Source organism: Nipponia nippon, unplaced genomic scaffold (assembly GCF_047370975.1).
Source record: "Nipponia nippon isolate SJK-2023a ecotype South Korea unplaced genomic scaffold, ASM4737097v1 scaffold_1, whole genome shotgun sequence".
NCBI lineage: Eukaryota > Metazoa > Chordata > Aves > Pelecaniformes > Threskiornithidae > Nipponia > Nipponia nippon.
The window spans coordinates 164,330,952-164,357,034 of record NW_028262290.1 but is presented as its reverse complement, the minus strand read 5'-3'; the positions used below and the strand labels follow the sequence as shown (position 1 = coordinate 164,357,034).

Below are 26,083 nucleotides of genomic sequence, written 5' to 3'. Positions count from 1 at the left end.
ACTGAATTATCATTAACAGTCTGTATCTGTGAATTACAACTGCAGAAAAGGGTTTGATCCACAATCTGTTCTTCAAAGAGGAATTTAGTGCCTTTTAAACCCAATTCTATTTCTGCAGTTGCAGTTTTGATCTCACTACGAGAGCTGGGAGCAAAACTGCAGCTGCTGCTAATGAAGGTTATGTACAAAAGCAGTTAGAAAACTTGCCTGCTGCCTGACAATAAGAGACCGGAGTATTTCACCATACCTAGAACAAGCCCATTTTAAATTGAGCCATTATACCTATTTGTGTCTGAGCAGCCCAAGAATTGTGACTCTCTGCCTTTTTCTAGTGGTTACGTTTTTGGAACTTATAGTTTTATTCATTTTATACTGAGTGCTGTGTCTTTTGATTTGAGTAACAAGATCATGCTTTTAGATCCTGAGTTTAGTTCTCAAAACCGGCTCCTGTTCAGAGTGTGTGGTTTCAGCGATTAAATGTCCAAATGCTGTAATTGGCACTGTTGTGCCTCTAACTGCTTACATTGAAAATTGTGGGTATGCCCTTAGAGCTCCTGTGACCTATGGCAATCCTTTATGGAGCACCAGTGGACACCCTCACAGTATCAGCCACTGATCCCCATGAGTGTCTATGATACAACTCAAAGTCCTGCTCTGGGCTTGGCCTTGCCAGCAGGCAAGTTGTGGGTTCAGAAAGATGGGAACTGCTAAGGCAGAGAAGTTGCAAGCAAGTTTCTCAGCTCTGAGCACTGTCACTGATGCAGTTGCTTCTCCACCGCAGTACTACCTGTGCTGTTTAAAGAAGAGCTGAAAAATGTCGAGTCGGAAGAAGGAGGAACAGCTGTCTTGCGCTGTGAGATCTCCAAGCCGGATGCCCCCGTTGAGTGGAGAAAAGGAGGGGTGGTCATTCAGCCCAGTGACAAGTACGAGATGAAGCTGAAAGGCAGCATTGCTGAGCTGATCATCCATGGTGTAGAGCCTGATGATTGTGGGGATTATACCTGTAGCACTGGATACGAGATCACCACAGGTTCTGTGTATGTGCAAGGTAAGGTGAAATGTGGGATTTTGCTGCCTGGATTTCTTATTCAAAAATCTTTGACCATAACTGGCCAAACTTGTCTCAGATGCAAACAATTGAAAGTCCATTCATTTCTTTCCTGACTTCACTGAAGATGTAAACACTGACATCCAGGCTGAGGTTGGACTAATGTTTGTAAGTTAAGGTAGGTCAAAGTACTGACCGTACGGTGTATTGTAGCAGATGGTGGTACTGCTGAAAAACTATTTGCTTGGAGCAGTGGTTGTAAAAAATACTGAAATTCTTGTTATTACTGATTACAGCTTCTATTATTGTTGCTATTCTTATTACTCTTTTAAAGCACTGTAAGTGAACATTTAAATCTTAAGCTACCTCTCTGCCTCCCACCTCATACAATGCCAGTGCAGATGGTTGCAACGCACAGGAGAGCCAGTCATGACCTGGTCGTGGAGCAGAGTTTCCTCCCAATGAAACAGCATTTGCAGACACACACACTGCGCTTGCAAGCAGGTGAAGGACGGAAGGTGGTTTCTAAATCCCTTAAAGAAAATTTTAGCTCTTTTTTCCCTGGAACAGCATTACAAGTTTAACTCTCCTGGACAACTTGCACTGTTGCTTGGGCTAGTTCTGCAGGAAGCGACACGTATATGTTTATGCTTTTGTTTTCCTTTGGCACCTTCTCTTGCTCTGTTATACAGAAGAAGCAGCAGTCATAGTTTCTGGTTTAAAGAACACAGACGTCTTTGTGGGTGAGTCAGCCACGTTCACCTGCGAGCTCTCGCACCCGGGCGTGAAGAACGTGCAGTGGTGGCTCGATGGATCTCCCCTTCACAACAACTTTGTGACTGAAATCTCCGAGAAGGACGGGATTATCCACACTTTAACCCTAAATGACGTGGCGTGCCATGACTCAGGCACTGTCACCTTCAGAGCTGGGTCCCTTATATCTTCAGCTAAATTATTAGTCAAAGGTATTTTGTTGTTAGAAAGAAACAGATGGCCACCTCTGGACTTGCTCAGTGTGCTAGTGCTTCTGCCTTCCAGGCTACCCTTACTAAATCAATTCACAGTTCTTCTGTGTCCTGCAACCCTCCACTTCTGTAAGTCACCCATGCTTACACCAGAAGTCTTATAGGTACAACCACATCGATTTTTTTCAGTGGTTCAGGTGAGGAAGGGTTGCAGGTTCAGGGCTGCTGCTTTCACGTGACATCTAAGTAGAGCTGAACATAAACCACTGTGGTAGCACATGGGGTTTTTTTGTCCCCCCTTCAACTGTTTTTTTAATACCACAAAATATTATGTAGCTTGAAATTCACAAAATTACCACTGTGCTGCTCCATAGCTGGGCTACTGGTGCTGAGCTCAGTATGTTCCCAAGACAAGACTTTGGGCTGTTATATTGATGGCTCCAGAGATCTTCCTAGAAACCAAAGGGTATATGACATTGCAGTAACACAGCGACAAAATGAGCCTCATTTGTTGATTGCCAGAATAGTAATGGTCATCACTGCACTAGCAAAGCTTTCTGGTCTGTTGAAGAAATATTTTTCTCATTTGGTAAGGGTAGCCACAAGCCGCAAATAACACTGAGCTCCAGACTTGATAAAGCAAGCTCCTTCACATCCAGTCCTTTTATAGCTATTGGGAAAAGTTGTTGTTTTTCAGGCAAAAGTAACACTTATTCCTTGCTTAGAAAAGGGATTTGTATATATGGAGATATAAAGGGTTAAGAGTTCTTTATTAAAATCTACCCCATGCTATAACTGTCTACTATAATAGGAATGAGCCACAATATAGAATTGTAGTCAGTGGTTGAAGTCTCCTTCTCTGTATAATGTGTCCCTCGTACATTCAGAAAATTTAACTCTCTGCAAAGACAAAATGCCAAATCACTTCTTCCTAATATCAGAATGATGCAGCAACAGCACAGTGTGCAAACCCCACAAATCCCACGTCCATTTCTATCAATTTTGAGTTTCACATTTTCAGAGACAGAACCTGGTTCTGAGCTCTCTAGCCAAAGAACTCCAGTGGGCCTAAAATATAAATGAAAAATAAATGCATTGTTAGGTATTCGACTCAATCAAATAAAGGGCTCCTGAGAAGTTTTCATTTCAGAGAGTCACAGCATCGTTGATGTTGGAAGGAACTTCTGGAGATCATCTAGTCCAACCCCACAGCTCATGCTAGTACACATATGTATGTGGATATTTTGTGCTTCTATTAAGGCAAGATTTCTTTAATGTGAAGCTGAATCACAGTAGTGTATGTGACTATAATTGGATTAGGATGACACATGACTATAATTGGAATAGGATGAGAAAGGTATTTAAAAACACCCCAGTTACACTGTGCTCAATAACACTTTATTTAATAGGAAAGTAAAATACTAGTAAAATTGACTGTGCTTGTATTAACAGCCAATTTCATGCACCTTATTTAGTCCATAAATTTAAAAATAGATCTGTCTTTAAACTAGATATATTTCAGTCAATCTAGCTATCCGTGGCTTGCTCTTCATCAAGGAACAAGTTGTCTTTCTCTCTGTTCCATGTGCCCCATTCTCATGGTGTAAGGTATGCTTGTAACTGGATATATTCTATAATATGTGGAATCTCATGACAGGTTTTCTTGTTGGGCCTTCGCAATGTCATTGCCCTACAACTGCATTCATTCAGTGGCCGAGCATGACAGCGTCTTCACATATGGGTGGGGGGGAAATGGAAAAGTTTGAAGGAGCTGCCACCTTCTTCTGACCCCTCTGGGCAGGGTGAGGATTACAGGCCCCAGTGTACACGTTAGCTCCTAAGTCCCAAGGAGCTTTCTGCCGTTCCGCATGGGTCACCAAGGTCTTAGCGTAGCAGTGGCAAAGACCAATGGGGCAGTGGAACCAGGACACCTTCCTTCTCCAAGACCACAGGTGACATTTGCTGTGCGGAGCACATGTCTGCATCTTATGAAAGGAGACGGTATTGTACTTCCCAGCTGCACAGATACCTTCTTGCTTCTTCAGTCCTGATGTACCCAAGACATCTCCATGATCTGCCGTTGATGCCTCCTCTCCATAAACACACATGCAGACACACAGAGTGGTAGAGGGAGCCTTAGAGAGCAGGATCAAGCCTTGCAACAAGTTTCCAAAAGTCATTTGCAAAACTATCTTTGCTTCCCATGGTCTGCTAGTAGCATCTCAAATCCTCAACCTGATGTACCAGTTTCAAGAGGAGCATACTAGTCAGAGGTCCAGTGTAGTTTATTCTAGCTGGCTTGTGACCAGAACAACTATTTGAAAGATAAGGACATATATCAGCTTTCTCTGACTGTCATCTTTTTACGTCCCATTGTAGCCCTAGCAATTTTTTGGGGAAGATGGTATAGTTCTGCTGAGAAGGATGTTGCAGAGAGACTTCCATTTTCAGACTTCATTGAGATTTTTCTTTTTAGCATATATATTGTGGCTGTATGCAGGTGGTCCAATTTGACATGTCAGGAGGGACTCCTTGACTGCTTTGGAAGCTCACAATATTTTGAGGTTGGATATATCTACTGTGCCCTACAGCTGCCTCCCAAGAAGCAGAACTAGTATTTTAAAAGACAGACTGGATGCTTAAAAGCAGCCTCATGGATCTCGCCTTCTTCAAAGGAGCTGCATATCCAGCTGCTCTAGCATTTTATGGGCTCTCAATCTGAGATTGCAATAGTTCGTGCTGCATCTCTAGATCTGTAAGGAAATCATATTATTTTTCCCCAAACTACGTCTCTGCTGCAGAGAAACACATGGTTAATCAAAACAATAAGTACCTGTCTCCTGTGAAGTGCCATTTTTTTGTTACAATTGTCCTGAATCTTTGCTCCTCGTGCTGCCAATGACTCCTGACACATAGCCATCACCACCACAGGACAGGAATAAGTGTTTGCATTTGAATATTACATTTCTTTCTAATGAGTGTTGCAGTTTGCTCATACAAGGAGCCTCCAGTAGAGTCTGTGGCATATTCCTATTGCTATGTGGGATTGAGAGTTCCAGGGAACCACTTACAGCAACCCATCCATTGCAGTCCCCTCTCTCACATTTGCGCTCCTGCCACATTCTGGGAAGCAGAAGTGTTTCGCATCCAGCGCTTCCTAGTCTACAGGATTTCAGCAACGCTGGGAGAAAAACTAAGCCTGGAGGGAATCCCAGCAGATGTTCTGCACAGATGTTCATGTTCAGGGCTGTTAAAGCACAAGCTTTAATTGCTGGTGGCCCATTTTCTGGCGTGATAGTTATATTCTAATGTACCAGTTTTGCTTCAATCCTGCTTGATGCTGACACAAGCACAGACTAAACTGCTAATCCCCAGTGTGCCCAGTCAGCTTCCTGCTTGCACTGTCACTCTGCTTGCTCCCCACAGGCTCTGTGCTTGTCAAAACTCTCTAAATTGTGATTTCCATGAGGATCCACTAATGCATGTCCTTCCTGACGTGTTGGTTAACAGATCCAACCATTGAAGTGGTCAGTCCCATGCAGGATATAACTGTTGATGAAGATGGCACAGCAGAGTTCATATGCCAATATTCTAGGCCAGTACACGCCATATGGAAGAAAAATGATCAGGAAATACATGCAGATGGGCAGCGAGTGATTATCGATCAGGACTGGAATGTAAGCATGCTAAAAATTAAATCTACGGTACCAGAAGACACTGGCATCTATTCTTGTGAAGCTGAAGGCACTAAAGTGATGGCTGCACTTGATGTTCAAGGTGAGGTCTTCCAGCCAAAGAGGAAGACTATCATGGGTTCCAAATAAAAGAGGTGGAAAAATCATGGCAGCACCTCACAATAAGTGACACATCAGATACCCGCTCTTTGGCGTTCATGCCAGTACTGATAACAACGATAAAAGTAGTTGGGAGTTAATGGGAATTGAATATGAAACTGCAGCATTTCACTGGAGCTTAGTTCTAACTAACGCTCACTTGTTACACCACTTACGCATCATACCTCTTCTACAATGAACTGGAACATCAGTGCAATGGGCTGCGTCCTGCTGAATTATTGTAAAATCACAGATGTAATGTTGATCCAAAGGAGTAATAAGAGTACTTTTTGCTGTTACAGAGTGCTTTTTACGCACAGTGTGCCTTAAAACCCGTAGCTAATGGGTAGTGTGGAATTTCATTTTATTTTCAGCTAAGCTAAGGTAGCTTGGTATTTTACTTATTTCAAATACTGATCACTCAGGAATTACCTTCTCACTTGGCGTCAGCATTTGTGAAGGCCCTGAGAAACAGTAAATAGAAATATTATCAATAGGTTTAGGATTTTATATTGATTTTTTTTTTTTCTGCTGTGTATGGAATTATTGGTTTTGGTCATCAGGTGAATTAGGGTGATCGGTAAGAGCAATGGTTCTGATGTAAATTCTGAATATTTGTGTTTGTTAGGCAATTATACCTTCTTCTTTGACCAGAGCTGTGAGTACAGAAGAGCAGGGTATTATTTATTTATAATCTTTTTTGCATTGACAAACACTTTCTATTTTAGGGTTTTAAAAAGATGTTAATGAATGTAATCTAAAAGCATCCCAGAGGAGGCAGGATTTCCAATCGGCTGCTTTTCATAGTTAGAGAAACCAGCGCTCCAAAAGCACACAAATAAACAGCTGAGATTTGTTCTAACAAAATTATACATTCTCCAAGGATTTACAAACCCTTCATTGTTCTCTATAAATATAAATCATAGAATCATATTATAAAAGACAGGATTTTTTAGTAACTCATGTTTTTGTTGGTTTTTTTTTAAATAAATTGCTTTTTTTTTTTTTTTCTTAGAACAGTTCTACATAATGATTATAGAGATCTAAAGATCTAAACAGGAATGTCTCAGGGTATTGGTTTATATTATTGATCATGCTGACCGTTTATTCAACTGCATGTTCCCACTGTTGTGCATGTAGTATGTCCATGTAACTGGTCTAACACGAATTATATACACATGCACCAGCCCACATTTAATTTTACATCAGGCTGATTGCTTATGTACAAATGCCAACTGATGCATGACTCTGCGGGCAAATGGAGTGTGGCGATATGTGCATGTTTCTGACCACACATGCATGAGAAAATAAACTTAATACCTTATCACAGAGCTTTTGTAATAATTCAGAAATTTACTATTCAAAATACTGTTAATACAGATTTTAACATTTTGTGTTTCCTAGAGGCAGACTTTTTAACTTAGATGATAGTCACTATAGCTTTGCCAGGTATAATAATCTCTCATATTTGCTTTGCATGAAAGGTAGCAAGATTTTATCATGAGCTGTCAGTGGATTCACATCTCCCCAATTGTGGTGATAATTGTGCTGCCTGGGAGATCTGTGGGAAATGTCTCCTGCTGTGGGACGGAAGGAATTTGATTATACTTTATCTTCCTGAGCTATCCCTTTCTATCAACTATTGGCCCGACTCACATAAACACCAACATTTTTTTCTTTATTTGTAAAAACAGAAGTCAGGTTTCTGGAGGAAGTCTAGATGAAATGTTAGAGGTCTTAGAGGTTTATCGTTATTTTTAAACTATCTCACTACTTAAAATGTTTTTAAATATAGAATTGCGTTAGAGCATGGCTGAAATCAACAACTAAACCTACAAGCAGAGTTTATCACATCTACATCCTTTCCATCAGCTTTCCAGCAGTGGGAATCATCCAGTGCTCCAAGGCTTGTTAATATTCAGATATACACAGCCAAACAATTAATACTGTTCGTTGTCCTTCTTTGTTAGCCAAGAACAGCATTGTCCAGGGCTTGGAGAATGTGGAAGCCGTGGAAGGAGGGGAAGCCCTGTTTGAATGTTATCTTTCCAAGCCCGAGTGCTACAATTACAACTGGCTGATTGACGATGAACCTGCCAAAACTACAGAAAACACTGAGATGGTTTACTTTGAAAATGGACGCAGGCATCTTCTGCTGCTGAAGAATTTAACTCCCCAGGACAGCTGCAGGGTGACTTTTATGTGCAGTGATGCAGTGACCTCGGCCTTCCTGACGGTGAAAGGTAACTGAGGCACATGTGCGTGGGGAGGCTTAAATTTCTGGTTGGAAAAGGCAAATGAACTAGGAAAATATGACGAGTAGCAGAGAGGAAAAGCTGCATTTGTTGCTTGCTTCTTACCCAAATCTTCTCCCCACAAAACAAATGGATCATGTGTTACAATTTCCTTTTTTTCTTGTTCCGTATGCCATGAGACGGATATAAGCAGCACCAGTTGGCAATGAGTTAGCAGCAAATGACTGCCTTATAGCTGTCATTATTCTGATGAGTTGGGTTGTGTTTGTAGGTACTTCAGGGATTTAGAGATGAGAGTTATATCAGCAACAATATTATCTCTGCATCTTTGTATTTTATGCTATTACTGGAGACCCCTGTGGGGATCAGAACCCCTTTTAAGAGTACAAGAACAGCCATCCTCAAGGCATAGCATGGTATCTCCACTGTGGTTTTCTGCTACTTGGGAAAGAAAGACTGTTAGGTTGGTTTTTCTCCTGAAAGTTTTGCCAAGTTTCAGTCCCCAAGGATACCTTCTGGTCTAGTGATACACATAACCTCCCTTTTAATGATCTGCTTGGTCTCCAAGGCCTGGCTGTCCCAAGCTTCAACATAAATATTCACAAAGTCTCTTGCTTGTATTTGTTTCTGTAACTGAGGACTTGATTACCTATTTTTATCTACAGGATGGCGCCTACAGATCTTGCAGCCTCTCACAGATGTGGAAGTCTCGCCGGGGGAGAAAGCTACATTTAGCTGCATCCTAAGTGAAGCTGTGCCAATTACTGAAGTTGCCTGGTATAGTAATGATACAGAGATCCAGTCAGATGAGGACTGGGAGGTACAAGCAGATGGAAACAAATACAAACTTATTCTGAAAAAAGCCCAACCGCATCATTCTGGAGAGGTGACCTTTGCTTCCAGGGAAGCAATTGCATCAGCCAAGTTATCTGTTATAGGTAAGTTTGTCGTTCTAGCCCAGTGGCACTTGAAACCTCAGACTTTGGTATTGAGCTACAACATTGAATTTTCTAATCTTTGTACTGATTCTTTTCTCTTTGCCTTGCATGTCCCAAACTAGTGTTCTTAGTCTGAGAAGATGCCACTGGGCAACTTGTTCTTTGACCAGAAATAGTCTTCTACCTCATCAGAAGAAAATTATATCAGGCTAGTGGTGGTAGAGATGTTCACCAGCTTTCTTTAGCTGCAGTCTTTTGTAAAATGTAACATAGAGTCTAAAGGCAATCAACTTACTCAGAGTTCAACATCACTCTCAGCAAACATGGACGTGGCAGGGAGTTGAACTAGAGTGCACATGGAAAAATTATCCAGAGCAGCAGAGAACCCTTTGAAATCTGCTAATCTACTCAAGTGCAGGGCAACCAGTTTTCCAGATTAATGAGTTGCATATTAAAATCTTTATGTGGGTGAGAGCCATGAAACACACACCTTGTACTTCAGAGATACAAGAGTTAATAGCTCTTGGAGTACTTCACAAGTAGAAAAGATGACAGTTCCCCAATTCCCTCGTGGGGCAGGTTAGACCAATGATTCATCAATGTCCCTGCCAGCACCCAAGGTCTGGCTCCTTCCCACAGTGGGATAGGTGGGTCACCCAGCAATGGTCACACAAGCACAACCCCAGTGATGGTTATGAGATAATTGCAATGTGTTTTAGCTGTACACTATAGTCAAGATGTTCAAGAGACACTGACTGACCATCCATTCTTTAAATTATTACAGGTAGTCTGTCTGTCTAATGATTTCTGAGACTTGAGAGATCTCTGATATATTCCAGTCATTTCCACAAAAAAAATTGGTTGTTGATGGATTTAAAACAGCGTTATCTTATTTTGGGCACCTACATTTCAGGAGCTGCAAAATATTATCCTCATGAACCCCTCCTGGTGATAGATTTTTCTGTATGAAATTTGGCTGAAAATAGAGAAAAGAAGGTTTTATGTTATGTTTGTGGTGTCCAGAATTAAAGAACTCTCTGTTGACCTTATTTGCCTTTAATTTGTTGGATTGGTACATTGTGGCAGGTCATTTACTTGGTAAATGCCTTGAACTTGAAGACTAAAAAAATTATTTCTGTCTTCTAAGCCGAAGTGTAAATTAAGTGAGGAACGTTTTCCAACGTACTGAGTATGATCGTCAGTAGGCAATTTGGTAGGACACCAGACCATTCCCATTATGTATTTATTTGTTATTGCCTTGATGCTGTGACATATATAGCAATCTCACAGAAATTGAGTGACTTGCTATTAAATTACTAGAGTTACTCTGTGGTCCAACAATAACATGATTTCTATTAAGGCCAGACCTGAAATAAATATGATCAAGGCCCAAATGTACTTGAAGTTTTCAGCTAAGGTCCTTGATAATATGGACAGAGTAGGGTCATCTTTATTTGGAGCTGGGTGGGACAAAGCAGCAAGGAAAAATCACAACAATATGTGACATTATGTGAGATGACAGCTGGAAAATGAATGTTTGTCATTAGCAGTGTAGATCAGGGCAGACAAGGGAAAACTCAATGGTGCGCAGGTATGTCTCGCGGTCACGGGCATGCACCCACTCAACTTTACAGTAAGACAAATACTGAATCTGTTGCTCTTTCTTCTCATTGCTTGTAGAAGGCTCTTGGTTGTTTTAGTATAAAGCATTATTGCTCGTGTCTTACATCACGGGACCTCTGTTATGCCTTCAGCCCACCCTGATCCACCTGAAGAACCAGAAGTTTTAAGTAAGAACAGCCACTCTGTAACTCTGTCTTGGTACAAGCCGCTGAGCGACGGCGGTTGTGACATTCTAGGCTACAATGTGGAGAAGAAAATCCCAGGTATTGGCTGGCAGTCATGCAGCAAGGGCATTATTCAAAACACGGAGTTTATGGTGGACGATCTCACCCCAGGTGAACCCTACAGATTCCGCGTCTCGGCTATAAACAAAGTTGGGGCCAGCGAGCCGGTGCACTTCCCTCAGATGGTGCGGCTAGGTGAGAATGGAGAGATGCCCCCATGGAGGACTGCAAGCTGCTGTAGACCTTGTGTTTTGCATGGCATGCCTGCTTCACCCATTCCAGGCATCTCCTGGAAGAGTTCACTCTGTAACGTCTTTCAGTGCTTTGCTGCCAACACAATAGAGGAGAAAGAGCTTGGAAAAATTGTTCTGGGCTGCTACGAACAAAACCTGCTGCATTGTTAGTACTCAACACTTATTTTCTTCAAACTGCATCAAGCTGTCTTGCAGCCTGCACTGCATCCATGTGTTGTCCGGTCACCATGAGTTTCTTTTCTGGTGGAGTTAGGATGGAATGAGTCAAAAGGGGCATGTTGGAATGCATTCAGGGTAACCAAGACCCTGGAACCAATGCAGTGGGTGGGCAGTGTTGTCTTCTTCACCCATCTTTCTCTTTCTTTATATTATTTGTGTATCTTTTTCAATAACCCCACAAAGAAATTCTGGAGGACACAGTTCCTTTGCTGTCTGTTGGTGAAACTTTGGAAGCTACAGTGGGATGGAGAGCCACTCCCTCAATCTTTCTTTTCTTGCAACTCTTTCTGTGATAGCTGAGTGCCCAACAAATTCCTCGAAGTGAGAATAATAATAAAAAAAATCTTCTTTTGTTTAAGGCTCAGACATGCAATGATGTTTTTGCAGGATAACAGCTGCCAGTGCTGAACCCTGATAACTCTGCATATGCTGACTTTGTCTACAACAAACCCAAGGCATTTTGGGCAGGGGTCCCCTCACCCTGGTGAAGTGTGCAGAGAGGCAGATCACGCTCAGGAGCGTGCTGCTTTTGGGAACTCAGCTGTGTGCTTTACATCCCAGTTAACATCTCCATGTTTAATGCATTTGTCTTGACTTCATTTTGAGTATCGCTGTCATGCAAAGAGCATGCCATTGTCAGGCCTCCTTCTAAAGTAAAGAAGATACAGAGAATTTTTATTTTTAAATTCTTTATGCTTTTTTGGAGAATTTTTACTCTTCCTAAGCTAGTGCAAAAAGAAAAATATATTTTACTTTCAAGACTGGGATGAATGCTGCTTTTAATAATCTCTTTTTTTTTTTTGTTGTTGTTGTTTCTTTCTTGTCTCACCTCACAACTGCTTCACTTCTAAACATTAAGATCTTCTAGAATCTGTAGGACTGCTTGAATACTGGTGATGGGTAAAGGAAGATCAGCAAATAAACACAGGAATGTGAAAAATGCAGCCACTTTTGCATGTATATATTTAAATGGAGCTGGTTTAACCACTGGGAGAGCTTGTAAAGTTATTTTGATATTATCTTTGGAAGTGCAAACTTTGGATGCTGCCAGTCTTTTTTTTTTTTTTTTTCTTTGGTTGTCTACAACAGCTAAAAAATGTATAAATGAAGGATGGGATGCTTGGATATTTTATAGAGTGATCTTGAGTGCCTTAAAGCCAGATTATGATATGTTCTTTGTCTTAATTAACTTTTTTGTAATTACAGAGCCTCCAGTTACAGTCACCCATCCTTTGGTGGGAGGATCAGTCTCGGAAGGGGAGGTGGCTCGCTTGGAGTGCAAATTATCAAGTGAAACTGAAGAGAAAGTGACATGGTTCAAAGGAAAAGAACAAATACAAGCTGGAGGGAGATACGAGATCCTCTCTGATGGAAAAAAGCAAATACTCATTATTCATGCATTTAAACCTGAAGATCAGGACACGTATACCTGCATGGTTTCTCCAGAAGTCAAATCTGTTGCCAGCTTGTGTCTTGAAGGTACAGACAGTGCATTCCTGTGATGTTAAATCAGTTCTGTTTATGAACATCCAGGGGCGTCTCCACAGCTTGGACCGGAATTCGTTTTCTTTTACAGGCTGTGATAACAATCCACAAAGAATCATTGTCTTCCTGTTCGGTATTGCCCAGTATGTTTCTGAATCCCTAACAGCTTTGAGCTGCTCAGATAAGGTTTTCCTGAGTCAGATATTTAAGGTGTGATACAGTTGTCTCTACATGGGTTTCTGGTGCCTTTTGAGATGCGTTAGGGTATTCTGCCCAGCCTTCAGCTGCCACTTCAGAAAGTAAGGGCTCTTTCATGTGTTCTGCATGGTATCTGCCAGCCCCCTGTCCCAGACATTCCAAATGGCTTTGGGTCACGGTGCTTAGGAAGCTGAATTGTGCCCCTACAGTGGGATTCAGTGGCCCACAGAAAGGCATCTAGTGCTATTGAGGCACTTCAGGATATCACTCCTGGCTTCCACCTCCTTCTCTAGAGGGACCCAGAGCACTCACAGATCCTGTGTTGTATCTGAGAGCCACATGTGGATGTCCCAGACAGCCTGGAGCACCTCAAATGGCACTGGGCCCTATGCAGAGGCAAGTCAGTCTGTCCCAGAGGGTGAGTCACAACCTTCAGATTCAGATGCATCTAAACCAAAGTATCTACAGGCAGATTCCTCCATATGAAGTGGGAGTCTCTGCTCCCATTACAACCAGTGGAAATCTATTCAAGCCAGTCAGTGAAGCCCTGTCTAGCTGTAAGATAGGATGAGCCTGGAATAGCTTTCCAGGCTCCACTGACAGTCTTAACCAGATATTCATTGACTGCAACATTCAAAAAGGGCAGAAATTTGTTTATTGGGTTCAAATGTGCAAGGAAGAAAAAAAAAAAGTTGTTTGGCCATGTTTTATGCACATGCATAGAATCACATGATAGTTGAGGTTGCAAAGGACTTCCAGAGATAGTGTAGTCCACCCCCCTGCTCAAAGTAGGGTCACCTAGAACAAGTTGCCCAGGGCCACGTCCAGTTAGATTAATTTCACATTTTGTTCTCAACAGAACGCTTAGTTAAATGCCGCTGATATTCTTCTGCCTAGGCTTTAGAATAACGTTTCCATGTGCTTTCTTAGAGCTTACTCACAGACTTTTAACATCTTATCAATTTAATTCTCCTCAGTTCCCACAGTTGCAATGTTAAAAGAGATCGCCAGGGAAGCATCCCCTGCAAGCCAACCAGAAGACCTGGTGGATGGCCATGTCCAGCCCAGCTTGCCCCCTGAGGCTGCTCAGGAGGGAGACCTTCACCTCCTGTGGGAAGCCCTGGCCAAGAAACGCCGGATGAGCCGGGAGCCCACCTTGGATTCCATCAGTGAGGTGCCTGAAGAGGACGAGAAGCTTCAGAAGTTGAGGAAGGAGGAAGCAGAGATGTCTCACTATTACTCAGAGGAGTACTCCACGTGTGATGAGCTGGCTAGGACAGGAGAAGCAGATTTCTCTTTCACAAGCTCAGACGATGAGTCTAGAGCTGGGACTCCTTCACTGGTGAACTACCTCAAGAAAGCTGGGAAGACAAGTGTCAGTGTTACTAGCAAGGTTCAGTCCATCTCCACAGACAAATTATGGAAACAGTGGGAGAAATCCAGTGTGGAGACTGTTGTGGCTGCCCCAGCTGCTAAGCCAGCTGAACCAGAAATGCCAGATTTAGATGATCCTTCCATGAACAAGGCTGCTGTGAAGATCCAGGCTGCTTTCAAAGGCTACAAAGTCAGGAAAGAGATCAAGCAACAGGAGTGCCCAGTGTTTACTGAGACCTTCAAAGATTTCTCTGGTGAGCCTGGAAGCACTCTCCACCTTGAGTGTGTGGCCCACAGCAAAACTGACATGAAAGTCCGTTGGCTGAAAGACGGGGAAGAGCTTTCAGATGGTCGCTACTATCACATAGACAATTACAGTGATGGGACCTGCTCTTTGATTATCACTGGCCTGGACAGGAAAGATGCAGGTAAATACACCTGTGAAGCATCCAATAAATTTGGCAAGGTTTCACACAGTGCTAAGGTGGTTATCGGCACTCAGGAACCTCAAGTTCTTCGTAAGGAGAAGCAGGTTAAACAAAGCACTGACAGTGAGACAGAGAGCTCATCTGGCAGTGAGCTGGATGATGCTTTCCGTAAAGCAGGAAGGAGACTTCATAGACTCTTCAGAGCCAAGATCTCAACAGAGATATCTGATGTGGAGGAAGAGCTCTTTGTCAGTGCAGATGAAGGGGATATAGAGGTGGTCGACCATCAGACGTATCGTGAGGATGACCAGTACATCTACATCAAGTTTGAAATCTTGTCTGAGGCAAAAGCTGCCGCCACTCGATTCAGAGAGATGTTTGGTGCTCTGGGAATTCCCGTGGAGATCGACATTTTGGAACAAGGCCCTAAAAAAATTGAATTGCGTATTGGGAAGGCAACACCACCCACCCATGGGAAGTTTGCACCACCAGTAGTGAGACCTCCACCACCTTTGCTAACTTCTGATACAGGTAGGTGAAGCAAACCTGTTTATTCTTTGGAAAAGATAGCTGGAGCAGCTCAGAATGTTATCCTGTCCCTCACAAATAACTTCCAAAAAGCCTTTGTTTTTCATTTCGTGCAGATATTTTTCTGGAAACTTTACACTTCTGGAAAAACTGATGAATTTTTTATTCTTTTTCATTTTGAGGGAGAGGAGGGAGGCTAGTGATGAAGGAGGGGGTTGCAAAGTATTGACTTATCTACAAAGCTGCTTTTCACAATAGAAATGTCCCCTACTACAATAATATGGCCATAAATGCTATGATTATTATACTTAAATAAATGAAATGGGTTTCAGATCAGTCCTGAGGGAGACAAGACATTTCAGCAAGGAGAGGAACAGAGGTAATGTATAGTTTGCAGCTGTGGTATTGCAATGCTTATGGTGTTATGGAATACCTTCATCGTGTTTGTCAGGGAGTTTCTTCTTGACTGTTTTCATAGAGAAAAGATACCACTCTGCAATTAAAAAACCTAGAAACCAGAAGTCTTCAGGCACTGGGCAGCAGTGCTCTTAAAATACATCTTTTAAAACAACCACGTTTTTCTTTCTTCTCTCCTAACTACCCTGACTTTAGCTCCTGTGTTCATGACTGAGCTCCAAAACCAAGAGGTACAAGATGGATATCCAGTCAGCTTTGACTGCATTGTTGTTGGCAAACCGCTCCCCACAGTTCGCTGGTTCAAGGATGGGAAAGCTATTGAAGAAAACGATCATTACATGATCAATGAGGACCAGGAAGGGTGCCATCAGCTGATCATCACAGCTGTGGTCCCCACTGACATGGGTGTTTACCGTTGCCTTGCTGAAAACAACATGGGAGTTGCATCAACCAAGGCCGAGCTTCGAGTGGACTGTAAGTCTCAAAATCACTGTAGAAAAACAAAGGGAAGGGGTCCTGCTGAGAGGTGGATAAACTTTATTTCCAGAAAAACACCATTTATATTAAAAAAAAAAAAGTAATGTGTTGCCCACAAAATGTTTCATTTGCAAACCTCGTGTGTTCAGTTGGGTTTTGCCAACTCCAAGGCAAGGCTCAGAGCAAAGCTTTTCAGATAAACAGAGGTGTTTGCCATCATCCAGGGACATGTGGGATCCTGCTGCAGTAGCAGTGTGAAATCGACCTGCCAGTCACTTAAATTAGTAGGGAAACTATAGTTATAGTAAGAAAAATAGTTTCAAAGCTCAGATTATAGAAAACATTTCCTTTTCCATTTAACAGTGACCAGCACTGACTATGAGACAGCAGCAGATGCAACAGAGACATCTTCTTACTACAGTGCCAAAGAATATATTTCAAGGTAAAATATTGAACTCTAGCTCTTTCTAACTTCTGATTTGATAAGATCAATATGTATATCTATGTCAAGACTGGTTTTGCTGTATCTAGCAGGACCAGTTTAATGTCACAAAGGAACAGCCAGATCAGCTGAGATGTAATAACTGCAACAGCTAGCTGGACCTTTATCATGTGCAAACTTGTTCTGGCTGCCTTCAGGCTAGCCTGGATATGTCTTCATGGTGTCACTCCATTACTTTTAATGTCATATGCTGTTGAATCTCTTGTCATGATGACAAAACCCACAAACTGAATTAACCTAAAATAGGTGATTCTGATTCCTAACCCTTTTCTGGCTTGCTGACTTTCTTCTTTCTAATTTTAATTGCTTCTCAGCCGAGAACAGGAGGAATCTACCACTGAGGAGGAGCAATTGCCCCAGATCTTCGATGAGCTTCATGATATACATGTGGCACCTGGAGCATCACTGGCTAAATTTCACCTGAAGGTGAAAGGTGAGGGGAGCCCGCAGCACTGTCAGTTGTTCCAGGTTTGCTGCCAGGTTGAAATGCTGGACAAGGTTTTCTGATGTGCTCTTCTGCAGTTGTCACCCCCGGCTGTGCATCTTGCACCACATTTGCACAAAACAGCTGGAAGAATGTGTTCATGCTGATGAACATTGACTTTTGCAGCAGACTCAGGCAGATTAAGTGTCTCATTCTGTGTCCATGTCTCCAGGCATAATTACAGGCATACACTTCTGAAAACTGAGTCCTGTAATTCTCTGAGCACATTAGTTACGGAGGAGCAATAAGGAATAAAAAAAGATAGCAAGGGTGTCCTTTAGTCTCTTTAATAAATGAAACAGTCCTGGACTTGCCTTACTTTATGAGGGGATTGCTGCTACAACATAAAACTACGAAAATGTCCTCCTGGTGTTGACTGTGGTAGGGAGAGGTAGGGATTCTCCTGTTTTCTCCAATTGCTGCCTATAAAAATGATGTGAACTGTTTTGCCTTCAACTTTTCTCTTCATGTACGTTGCAAATCAGACCTAAGTGTTACCTTTCCAACCAGGAAGGCATTTGTACATGCAGCCAATATGGGGAGTACCAGAAACTGAAGAGACAGGAAAGAACTTTAACAGATAAATAGAATTTCATTAATTTGCAGCAATTCCTAATTGGGTAAATCCTTGAAACAGCATCTCTGGGCAGAGCTTAAGATTCCTTGGCACCTGCTCAGAAGGATCTGCTTGTTTGGAGATGCTCCCAAATCGATGTTGCCAATACATTCTGTTCTCCATGTCTGTAACTGCTCCTCGTAGGGTACCCGCAGCCTCGTCTCTATTGGTTCAAAGATGGACAGCCGTTAAAGGCCTCGGATCGCATCCTGAAGACTGATAAACAGGAGTTCCACTCACTGGAAATTCGCGACGTCACTAAGGCAGATGCTGGCCAGTACTCAATATTTGTCATCAACTCTGCTGGTTCTGCATTTTCGTCAGCCAGGCTGGTAGTCAAAGGTAAGTATTGGACTATTTTTGGCACCTGCTTTTCTCTATTCCAGTGGCTATTTCCATTTTATATAGTTATTTTTCTTGAGAAAGCCTACCAAGGTAAGTCAAGTGAGGTGGGGAAGTCTGTAGATAAAAGATGACATGCTTTAATCTTGGTTCACCTAGAAATTTACTGTGTGTCCCAAAGTTGAGACATGTCACTTCTCTAGGATCTGACTCTTGTCTCATAAACATACATTTTATTCCTGCCTAACTTCATTAACTTTAATGGCATTTTTTTTAAAACTGAGGGCCTCCTACAAATCATACTAACATTTCTGTGTAATATCTCCTGCAAGGATTAGTTCCCTGGAGTAACTTTTTTTTTTTTTTTTCTTCAACTCATGGATAGAAAGGGATTTGTATTTGTCATCTTGTTTTCTCTCCTTGCATTACAGATCCTTATGAGAAAGAAGGGCCATCAGAAACAGGTGAGAGAAGCCATAGCAGGTGATAACAGAACACCTAGGAATTTTTCAGTAGTCTAAACTCACACAGAAGGTGTCACCATGTTTCATCAATAATGTTGTTTTCAGATTCCCATGAGCAGCTGATACCACCAAGGTTCCTAGAAAGATTTACTAATAAAAAGGTGAAGAAAGGTGCAAGCATCACTTTATCTGTAAAAGTTGAAGGTAAGTGGATAGATCCCATGCCTCTCTGCATAACACTTAAATTGTGTAACTTCATGAGACCTTCTAGACTCTCTCTGACCTAAGTCATTGTAACCTCCTCTCCCGTATCTGAAGTCTGGCACTCTACTCCCAACTTCGTAAGACTTCATGTGCTTTACAGAAATGCATCTTACTCATCTTCACCTCTGTTTTCCTGTATATAAAAACAGGAATAGTAACACTTGTTAGTCTTATGAAGATGTGTTAATTAACAGTTATGATTTTACAAAAAGGTTTAATGTCCTTATGAGCATGCTGTAGAAAGGTTTATGTTCCTTTATTATATATTATGCCTGTTATTGTTGCAAAAGTATCAGGAAACAGATCAAAATAGCATTTATTTACAGCATGGCTCATAATTGTAAGGAAGGAACACCCTTAGGAAAATTAAAGCTCATTGCATTGGTTTTTCCTTTAGGACATCCACCACCAACTATTACTTGGCTGAAAGAAGAGTCTCGGGAAGGCATCCTGTGCATCAAACCAGACACTCCTGGGTGTAAACTTGCCAGTTCAAATATGCATCACAGTCTAATCCTGTTGGATGTTAAAAAGAAGTACAGTGGATCTTATACGTGCATTGCTACCAACAAGGCTGGCCAGTCCATCTGCACCGCCACCCTGGAAGTTGCAGATGGTAAATCTTTGTTACAATACAAACACATTCTCTATGTTACCTTTTATACAGTGCCTAAGAGAAAAACAAGCGTGACTGATAAGGAAATTAATCAAACCACAACTGAAAAAAATGCATTTTCCCAAGATTAGCCATGACTTTGCTTACCTTGCAAATGATTACGCTCTTCACTTCTATAATGTTTTAGATTTCTCACCGTATCTTGGATTAACAGCAGCATTTTTTCTGTATAAACAGAAGACAAGTCTAACAAACAACCAAATTAAGCACAAAGGAAAAAGAAAGGAAGAAAGGCAATATAAAGTAACTAGAAAAAGTGACCATTTGAAAAATAATTTTGAGTGCTTCACTCTGCTAAGGTTTTTTGCATTGTAGAATTGCCTTAAGGCAGCTGGAGTTGATTCCCCTTTTGCAGAGCTTTCCAGGGCCTCTTCTGACACAATTCTTTCAGTAAGATGGGGGACAAGAAAATATAGGCTGGGAGTAGGGGCAGCCCTGTGAAGGACTCCATTTTTCTGTTATCCTTCCTTGCATCCCACATTTTTGCTGTACCAAGAGCTACAGGAGTGTAGCTTGAGCAGTGCAGAGAAATGGGACGATCATAAATCTACGTGAACAGGGAGAGGAGCGAACTATTTCCATCATATGTATGGGAGTATGTATCCCAGGTCAGGAGCTGCTAACAGGGCAGATTCAGTATTCCAGTGTTCCCAGTAATCCGTGTCTAGAAAATGTGCCTACATTAAATACATAAAAAGAACATTCTCTACCTTCTGTCCTCTAATGATAAACCCTAATCTTGCAGTGAAAGAGGCTGAAGTTCTGACCCAAGAGCGCGTGATGGTGTCAGAAGCCATCATGACCACGCTGGGGTAAGTGGTTGGCCACCCATGCTGAAATGGAGCAGTGCAGGTACCACCCTGCAGAAGTTCCCCTGAGTCACTTTTAGGCAGTGTTCAATTTGGCCATCTTACATTCATGTTTCAGCACCAGACTTAAAATAGTTTGAGGTCCTAGGATGGAAAGTGCTATAAATACTGTGGTATCACTGTCAGCCATTTATGCTTGATTATCAGGGAGGATAGGAACAAGGACAAAAAAAAAAATTGAGCAGGTCATATAAAACTCTTGTTACTTTTTCATCTCCTAAGCAAAATGCCAAAAAAATTCACAGGGTGAAAGTGTGACTGTTACTTGCCAACATTGAAATACACTGATGCTTCACAGAAAAAGTAGATGAAAAGGGACTGCACAGAAACTTCTTGTTTACAAATGCACCTGAAGAATAACCCCCTGAATTTGCCATTCTTGGCTTGGATACTAGGCAGATACAGTCTGAAAAGCAGTATCCACCTGAACACACATTAGCTTCTAGAATATGTCTAGCCTAAAAGGCTTGACCAGTCTTCCTCTGAAGAACTGAGAAGTGAAGAAAGCTGCAGTGTGAATTCAGCTATTCCACTGCAACCTCTTCCAAGCATGTGCCCAGGCTCTGTTAGGCGTATTTAGTGATATATGGTTTATCATATATCAAGTGGAGTGAGCTTCCTCCTGCTTCCGAGGTACTAACAGAGAATTAAGGCAGATCAGCTTGTGCAATGAAAATTTATATCCTGCCTTCAAATAGCACAGGAATAGCAGAGATGTTGACTTCAGGATATTAGTGTTTTGACAGAGCTGTAGTCTTGGGAAACACCACAAACACTCTTCATCAGACGCAAGCAAATGCTGGTAGTTCTTCACGTGTGTGAAGCCATTTTCACTCGGCGTTGACAATATAGTCTCCTGCCCCATTCCTGCTGGCATGAATGAATTTGCTGCTGGTAAAAGCTGTCAGTGTAGCAAGGGTCTCTTTGGACCTCAAAACCACTGCAGTGCCAGTAGTCAGCTTGGTTCCCCAACACACAGGCATCCTGATGTGATGGGAGCAGATCTCTTGGCAGGACCACAGCATCTGCATATTCTCCAGTCCTTGGTTTCCTGGTGAAACCACTGGAAATTGTTGAGCATTAGTTCACTGCAAACTGACTGGGCCTACAGATCCCACTTGACATAATGTCTCCAACTGGAATAGTTTTATTTCAGTGTCAGCTGGGAATAAAGTCCCAGTTGCACCAGGGAGATGGATGCTACTCTGTTCTGCAGCCCACTCCCTGAGCAGCCAGGTCTTCTCAAGCAACAGTTTGAAATAAGTCAGGAATAAGAATTCTCAGATGGGATTTAGCTCAAAGACTAAGACATCCAAGCATTTCTGTGCCCGTATGAGCCAGGTGCCCCAATTCTCATTTCTTATAGTGGCCCTGGTGAGTATCGGCTACCAGCACCTGCAGTCCAAACCAGAGTCCTAACTTAGATATTCCCAGCCTTCATGTACAAGGTGTGAGAAGGAGGGATTGTTTCTCATTTAGCTCTCCTTACTACATTTTATTTTAACTTTTAACTCTGCTTTACTCTTTCTTTTTCAGAGCTATTCATCCCTCTGAAACAAGAGAAGGTAAGAGAAGCTATTTTCTGTCTCCTACTCCTGCCCTTCACAGTTACAGCTGAGATTGCCTATGTATGTCATGATTGCCGCCTACTTTTGTCCTGTTTTCTTGAAATTGTCTGAAATGTTGGAACTTTTCAGGACTGGTCTCTGTTCAAGGGTGAATTATTTGGATGAAATGTGAGCAAGCACAGTTTTAAAAACAGAGGAAGTAAAGAAAATTAGACCTTCCTTCCACAGAAGCTTTTGTTACTCAAAAAAAATTGCTTCACAATGACATTTCCTGCTTAATAGAAAAATCTCTCTTTTTCTAGGAGACATTGAAGCTGGTAGAGAAGGTGTACCCAAAAGCCCTATTTCATTAGCTGATGTTGGCTCAGAAGAGTTCTTCCAGAAACTCACCTCGCGTATCTCAGAAATGGTATCTGCAAAAATAAGTCAGGGTAAGGAACCTCGCAACCACAAATTAGTGTAGAAAAATATTCAACTTTTATTTAGGTATCATTTGGACTTTAAATATCAGGGAGATTTATGAAGTAGGTTTTGAGACAGTCATCCTACATAAGCATATGAACATTTGTAAATGCTTAGCACTAAGAATTTTTTGTAAGAGTCCATCCAAACTGCATGTCTTAGTCTGCAGTTTTGAACTAGAAAAAAAGCTATTATAGTAAAGTAAGACAGCTAGTGTCCATTTTATGCATACAGTGTTTATTCAGATAAGCAGGAGTAGCTGTAAGCTTTAGAGTGGGGAGCAAGTTGTAAAAATGGAAGTATATTTTGAACATCTTAGGTATTTCGAGTTTCTCAGGTATTCATCACTCCTGAGTCTGAAAGCAATCCTGTTTTGAAGACTTCTCACATCTTCAAGTTTTGCCTCACAATGGGATTTTAAAATCAAGCTGAGGCTGAAAACTGTGTGCGTAGCTGTGCAGTAATCCAATGATTTGCTGAATTAAATGAAAAATCTTTGTTTGTGTATCATATACTGATTATCTTGTAGTGAAATATTATCTTGAAACAAAAATAGAGGCATTACCTCCTACAAATATTCTGGCAGTGCAGTGGTAATACATGCAGTAGGCATGCAACCTCATGTATTAAAATGTCCCAATTATTTATTTAATCCTAAATATCAAAGGGAGATCACACTAAATACTACAAATGCTCTTCCTAGGGAATCTTTGTTTTTATGAAATTGAAAATTATTATATATTTGGTTTATGTTCAGATTGGAGCTTTTTATTTCACACTTGGCTGTTGCTCTGCCTTTTAGCTACACTTCGAGTGCCAGGTGCAGAAAGTGATGATGAATCAAAAACTCCCTCTGCATCTCCTCGGCATGGACGATCCAGGCCTTCATCCATTGCTCAGGAGTCCTCCTCTGAATCTGAAGATGGGGATTCCAGAGGAGAGGTATGATATCTTTATGGACAAGCTTGACACAAGGAGAAAACTTTGCTTAAAATGACCAATCTCCTGTGGTTTAAGGATCTCCATCCCCTTTAGGAATGTACTTCACTTTAGTAGGTATATTTAGTAGCTAAATATTGGGTCTGTGATATAGAGCACAGAGAATCAAATTCTGACGCTCACTGTGTGATCTTGAACAAGTTGTTCAAGTCAACATGATCAAAACATACCCATTGTTTGGCACCTTTTGCTTTTATGGCTGAGCTTCAGAAAGTCAGAGCTTGATTTTCTGTGGCCTTGGATGGAGTCAGTCAGCATAATTTTGTTGTGAAGTTCTTCATGAGAAAAATGAGAATTTTGTGAAAATTAGAACTTTGGGTGTTCATTTCAAGTACTTCCTAAAAAAAAAAAAAATTAAACTTTGGAAATGTTAACGTATTTTGACATTTTCAGGACCACTGTTTGCTTTTCCTGGGGAGAAAAATCCACTGTTTCATGGTGTAAATCCAAAACACCTCAGATTGTTTTGAAAATATGGCCTGAGCCTCCTAGAGGCTTAGTCTTCCACTTGCAAAAAGCAGTGATTCTCTTTGCTGTACAAGGGCTGCAGAATACATTAAACGCAGACAAGCACTTATGTTCTGCTGGTGTTACTGAACTCTTTTTTTGAGAGCACAAAATAACTGTTGTTTCATTCCTGCAGATCTTTGACGTCTACATGGTCACAGCTGACTATGTGCCCGCTGCGCCTGACAGGGAGACCATCACTTTGAAGGAAGGCCAATATGTGGAAGTCCTCGATTCAGCTCATCCTCTGAAATGGCTGGTCAGGACTAAACCCACAAAATCTAGCCCCTCTCGACAGGGTTGGGTATCTCCAGCTTATCTGGACAAGAAATTAAAGGTGACCGATCATGCTGTGTTTGTTTTTCATGTAAAAATTTCTTGTTCCTGTTGCCGTTTAGAGCCATCCGTTTTGCAAGGAGTGATGGATGAGGAGGTTGTTGAAGGGGTCTGTAACATGATTGGACTTTTTCATGTTTTGATTAGACAGTATTTCTGTATGTGTGCAGGGGTGTCTGGGTTTGGAAGACCTAATCATCCTCCAGCAAAAAAAGGAATTTCGCACTGGTTTAGAAACTGTTGAAAGGGACTGTGAACACATGAAGGATATTCCTCGGTGTGCATTGATAAAAGCACTGTTAACTTAAAAGAATAATGTTTTTTTTTTTTTTCTTGTATTTCAGTTGTCACCAGAGTGGGGAACAACAGAAGCTCCCGAGTTCCCTGGAGAGTTTGTTTCTGAAGACGAATATAAAAGGAAGCTAAGGTGAGCTCGTGTCATTTGGTATTTGCACCTTTGAGTTTTCCTGCTCCATCCCGTCAGAGTCATTGCTTTTGTTCTGCTGAGTCCTGCCACCTCCTCTTTCCCAGAATCAAGCAAACCCTTGATTCTCTCAGACTTGGAATTTGTGATCTTTGACAGGGTTTTGCCATTGATTTCAGCCTAGGAAAATTCCAGGCAATCTAAATCATATTGGATGACTTGAAAGGAGGGTTTTACATGATATAATTCCAGAAGCTCTCTGATTTCACAAAATCCTAAACTACAGTACCTCTGTACTGTGGGGTGCCCTATATCTGAGGATGATGTCTAGAGAGGGAGTGAAAGCACTCAAGCTTGTGTTACTCCCTTGCAGTGCAGCACACTACTGAGTGTGCTCTCGTGGAGACATTTGCTTTCTTGATTGCATAAAGTAGCATTGAAGTTGCTACTGTCTACTTTACATAGATCCTTTTGTTACTCACGCTCTGTTTTATCTGCCCTAAGGGTAGATGTCTGTAAGGTAGAGGTAGGTGTCACTCCATGAGCAGGGTGTCTATGCAGAGGGGATCGAGTCAACACACTCCAGGGAGTCTGTTCCTCTCATCATGTATCTCTACTTAGAGCCTAAAAGTCTCTCAGCATGTCAAGGATAATTGTGATGATTTTTCTGTGATTTCTTTTTGCCTATTCGTCTTCCCTTCAGTGTTCTTATTCAAGAGCTGTTGATCTCGGAAGAGGATTACATTCAAGATCTACAGTTCCTCCAGACTCATCACCTTAAGTACACTGAGACCTGTCCCAATGTCCCAGGAGCTGTCGCCAGTCAGAAATGCACCATCTTCAGAAATATTGATGACATTACTCGCTTCCATTCCAGGTGGGCATTCGCACATGCCTTCATTTGAGACCAAAGAGTGGCTCTCATACCTGGTGTCAGAGCCAGAGTAACTGTTATTGCTGTGAAGCATGTGGAGCACTGGCAGTGCTGAGGTGCAAGGGAACTGATGGTCCTTTTGGGATGATAGATGATGGCACAGCTTAAGGTAGAGCACAGGGTTGGGACTCCCATGATACCCTTCAGAGCTTCAAGGCTTCATATGTGCAGCTTGTTTCTTACCCTTTTAAGTGAATTTATTTGAGAAACAGTGAATTATTGTAAAAAGGCAGCATGGTCTTACAGGCATTTCGATGGTGTGTTCATAGAGACATACATTCATCTAAAACTGATGCCAGCTTCCATGCATTCAAAACACACCCAGCTGTAGCAAGCTGCCCAGGTGCAACACCGTGGCACAATGCCTCTG

General features: G+C 41.8%; 1 protein-coding gene across 5 annotated transcripts in view; it reads left to right on the top strand.

Moving 5' to 3' along the window:
- Nucleotides 1-26,083, top strand: part of OBSCN (obscurin, cytoskeletal calmodulin and titin-interacting RhoGEF) — a 196,106-nt gene that overhangs the window by 111,481 nt on the left and 58,542 nt on the right. For all 5 annotated transcript variants that reach the window (XM_087731710.1, XM_087731701.1, XM_087731692.1 and 2 more), the window contains 21 exons: nucleotides 782-1,048; nucleotides 1,741-2,013; nucleotides 5,524-5,790; nucleotides 7,817-8,089; nucleotides 8,767-9,039; nucleotides 12,566-12,838; nucleotides 14,020-15,375; nucleotides 15,985-16,263; nucleotides 16,630-16,708; nucleotides 17,083-17,201; nucleotides 18,013-18,210; nucleotides 18,642-18,674; nucleotides 18,780-18,878; nucleotides 19,336-19,554; nucleotides 20,360-20,426; nucleotides 22,020-22,048; nucleotides 22,354-22,482; nucleotides 23,316-23,455; nucleotides 24,156-24,356; nucleotides 24,700-24,782; nucleotides 25,483-25,656. In XM_087731710.1, coding sequence (XP_087587836.1) covers nucleotides 782-1,048; nucleotides 1,741-2,013; nucleotides 5,524-5,790; nucleotides 7,817-8,089; nucleotides 8,767-9,039; nucleotides 12,566-12,838; nucleotides 14,020-15,375; nucleotides 15,985-16,263; nucleotides 16,630-16,708; nucleotides 17,083-17,201; nucleotides 18,013-18,210; nucleotides 18,642-18,674; nucleotides 18,780-18,878; nucleotides 19,336-19,554; nucleotides 20,360-20,426; nucleotides 22,020-22,048; nucleotides 22,354-22,482; nucleotides 23,316-23,455; nucleotides 24,156-24,356; nucleotides 24,700-24,782; nucleotides 25,483-25,656 — 4,831 coding nt within the window. The remainder of the gene's footprint in view (nucleotides 1-781; nucleotides 1,049-1,740; nucleotides 2,014-5,523; nucleotides 5,791-7,816; nucleotides 8,090-8,766; nucleotides 9,040-12,565; nucleotides 12,839-14,019; nucleotides 15,376-15,984; nucleotides 16,264-16,629; nucleotides 16,709-17,082; nucleotides 17,202-18,012; nucleotides 18,211-18,641; nucleotides 18,675-18,779; nucleotides 18,879-19,335; nucleotides 19,555-20,359; nucleotides 20,427-22,019; nucleotides 22,049-22,353; nucleotides 22,483-23,315; nucleotides 23,456-24,155; nucleotides 24,357-24,699; nucleotides 24,783-25,482; nucleotides 25,657-26,083) is intronic.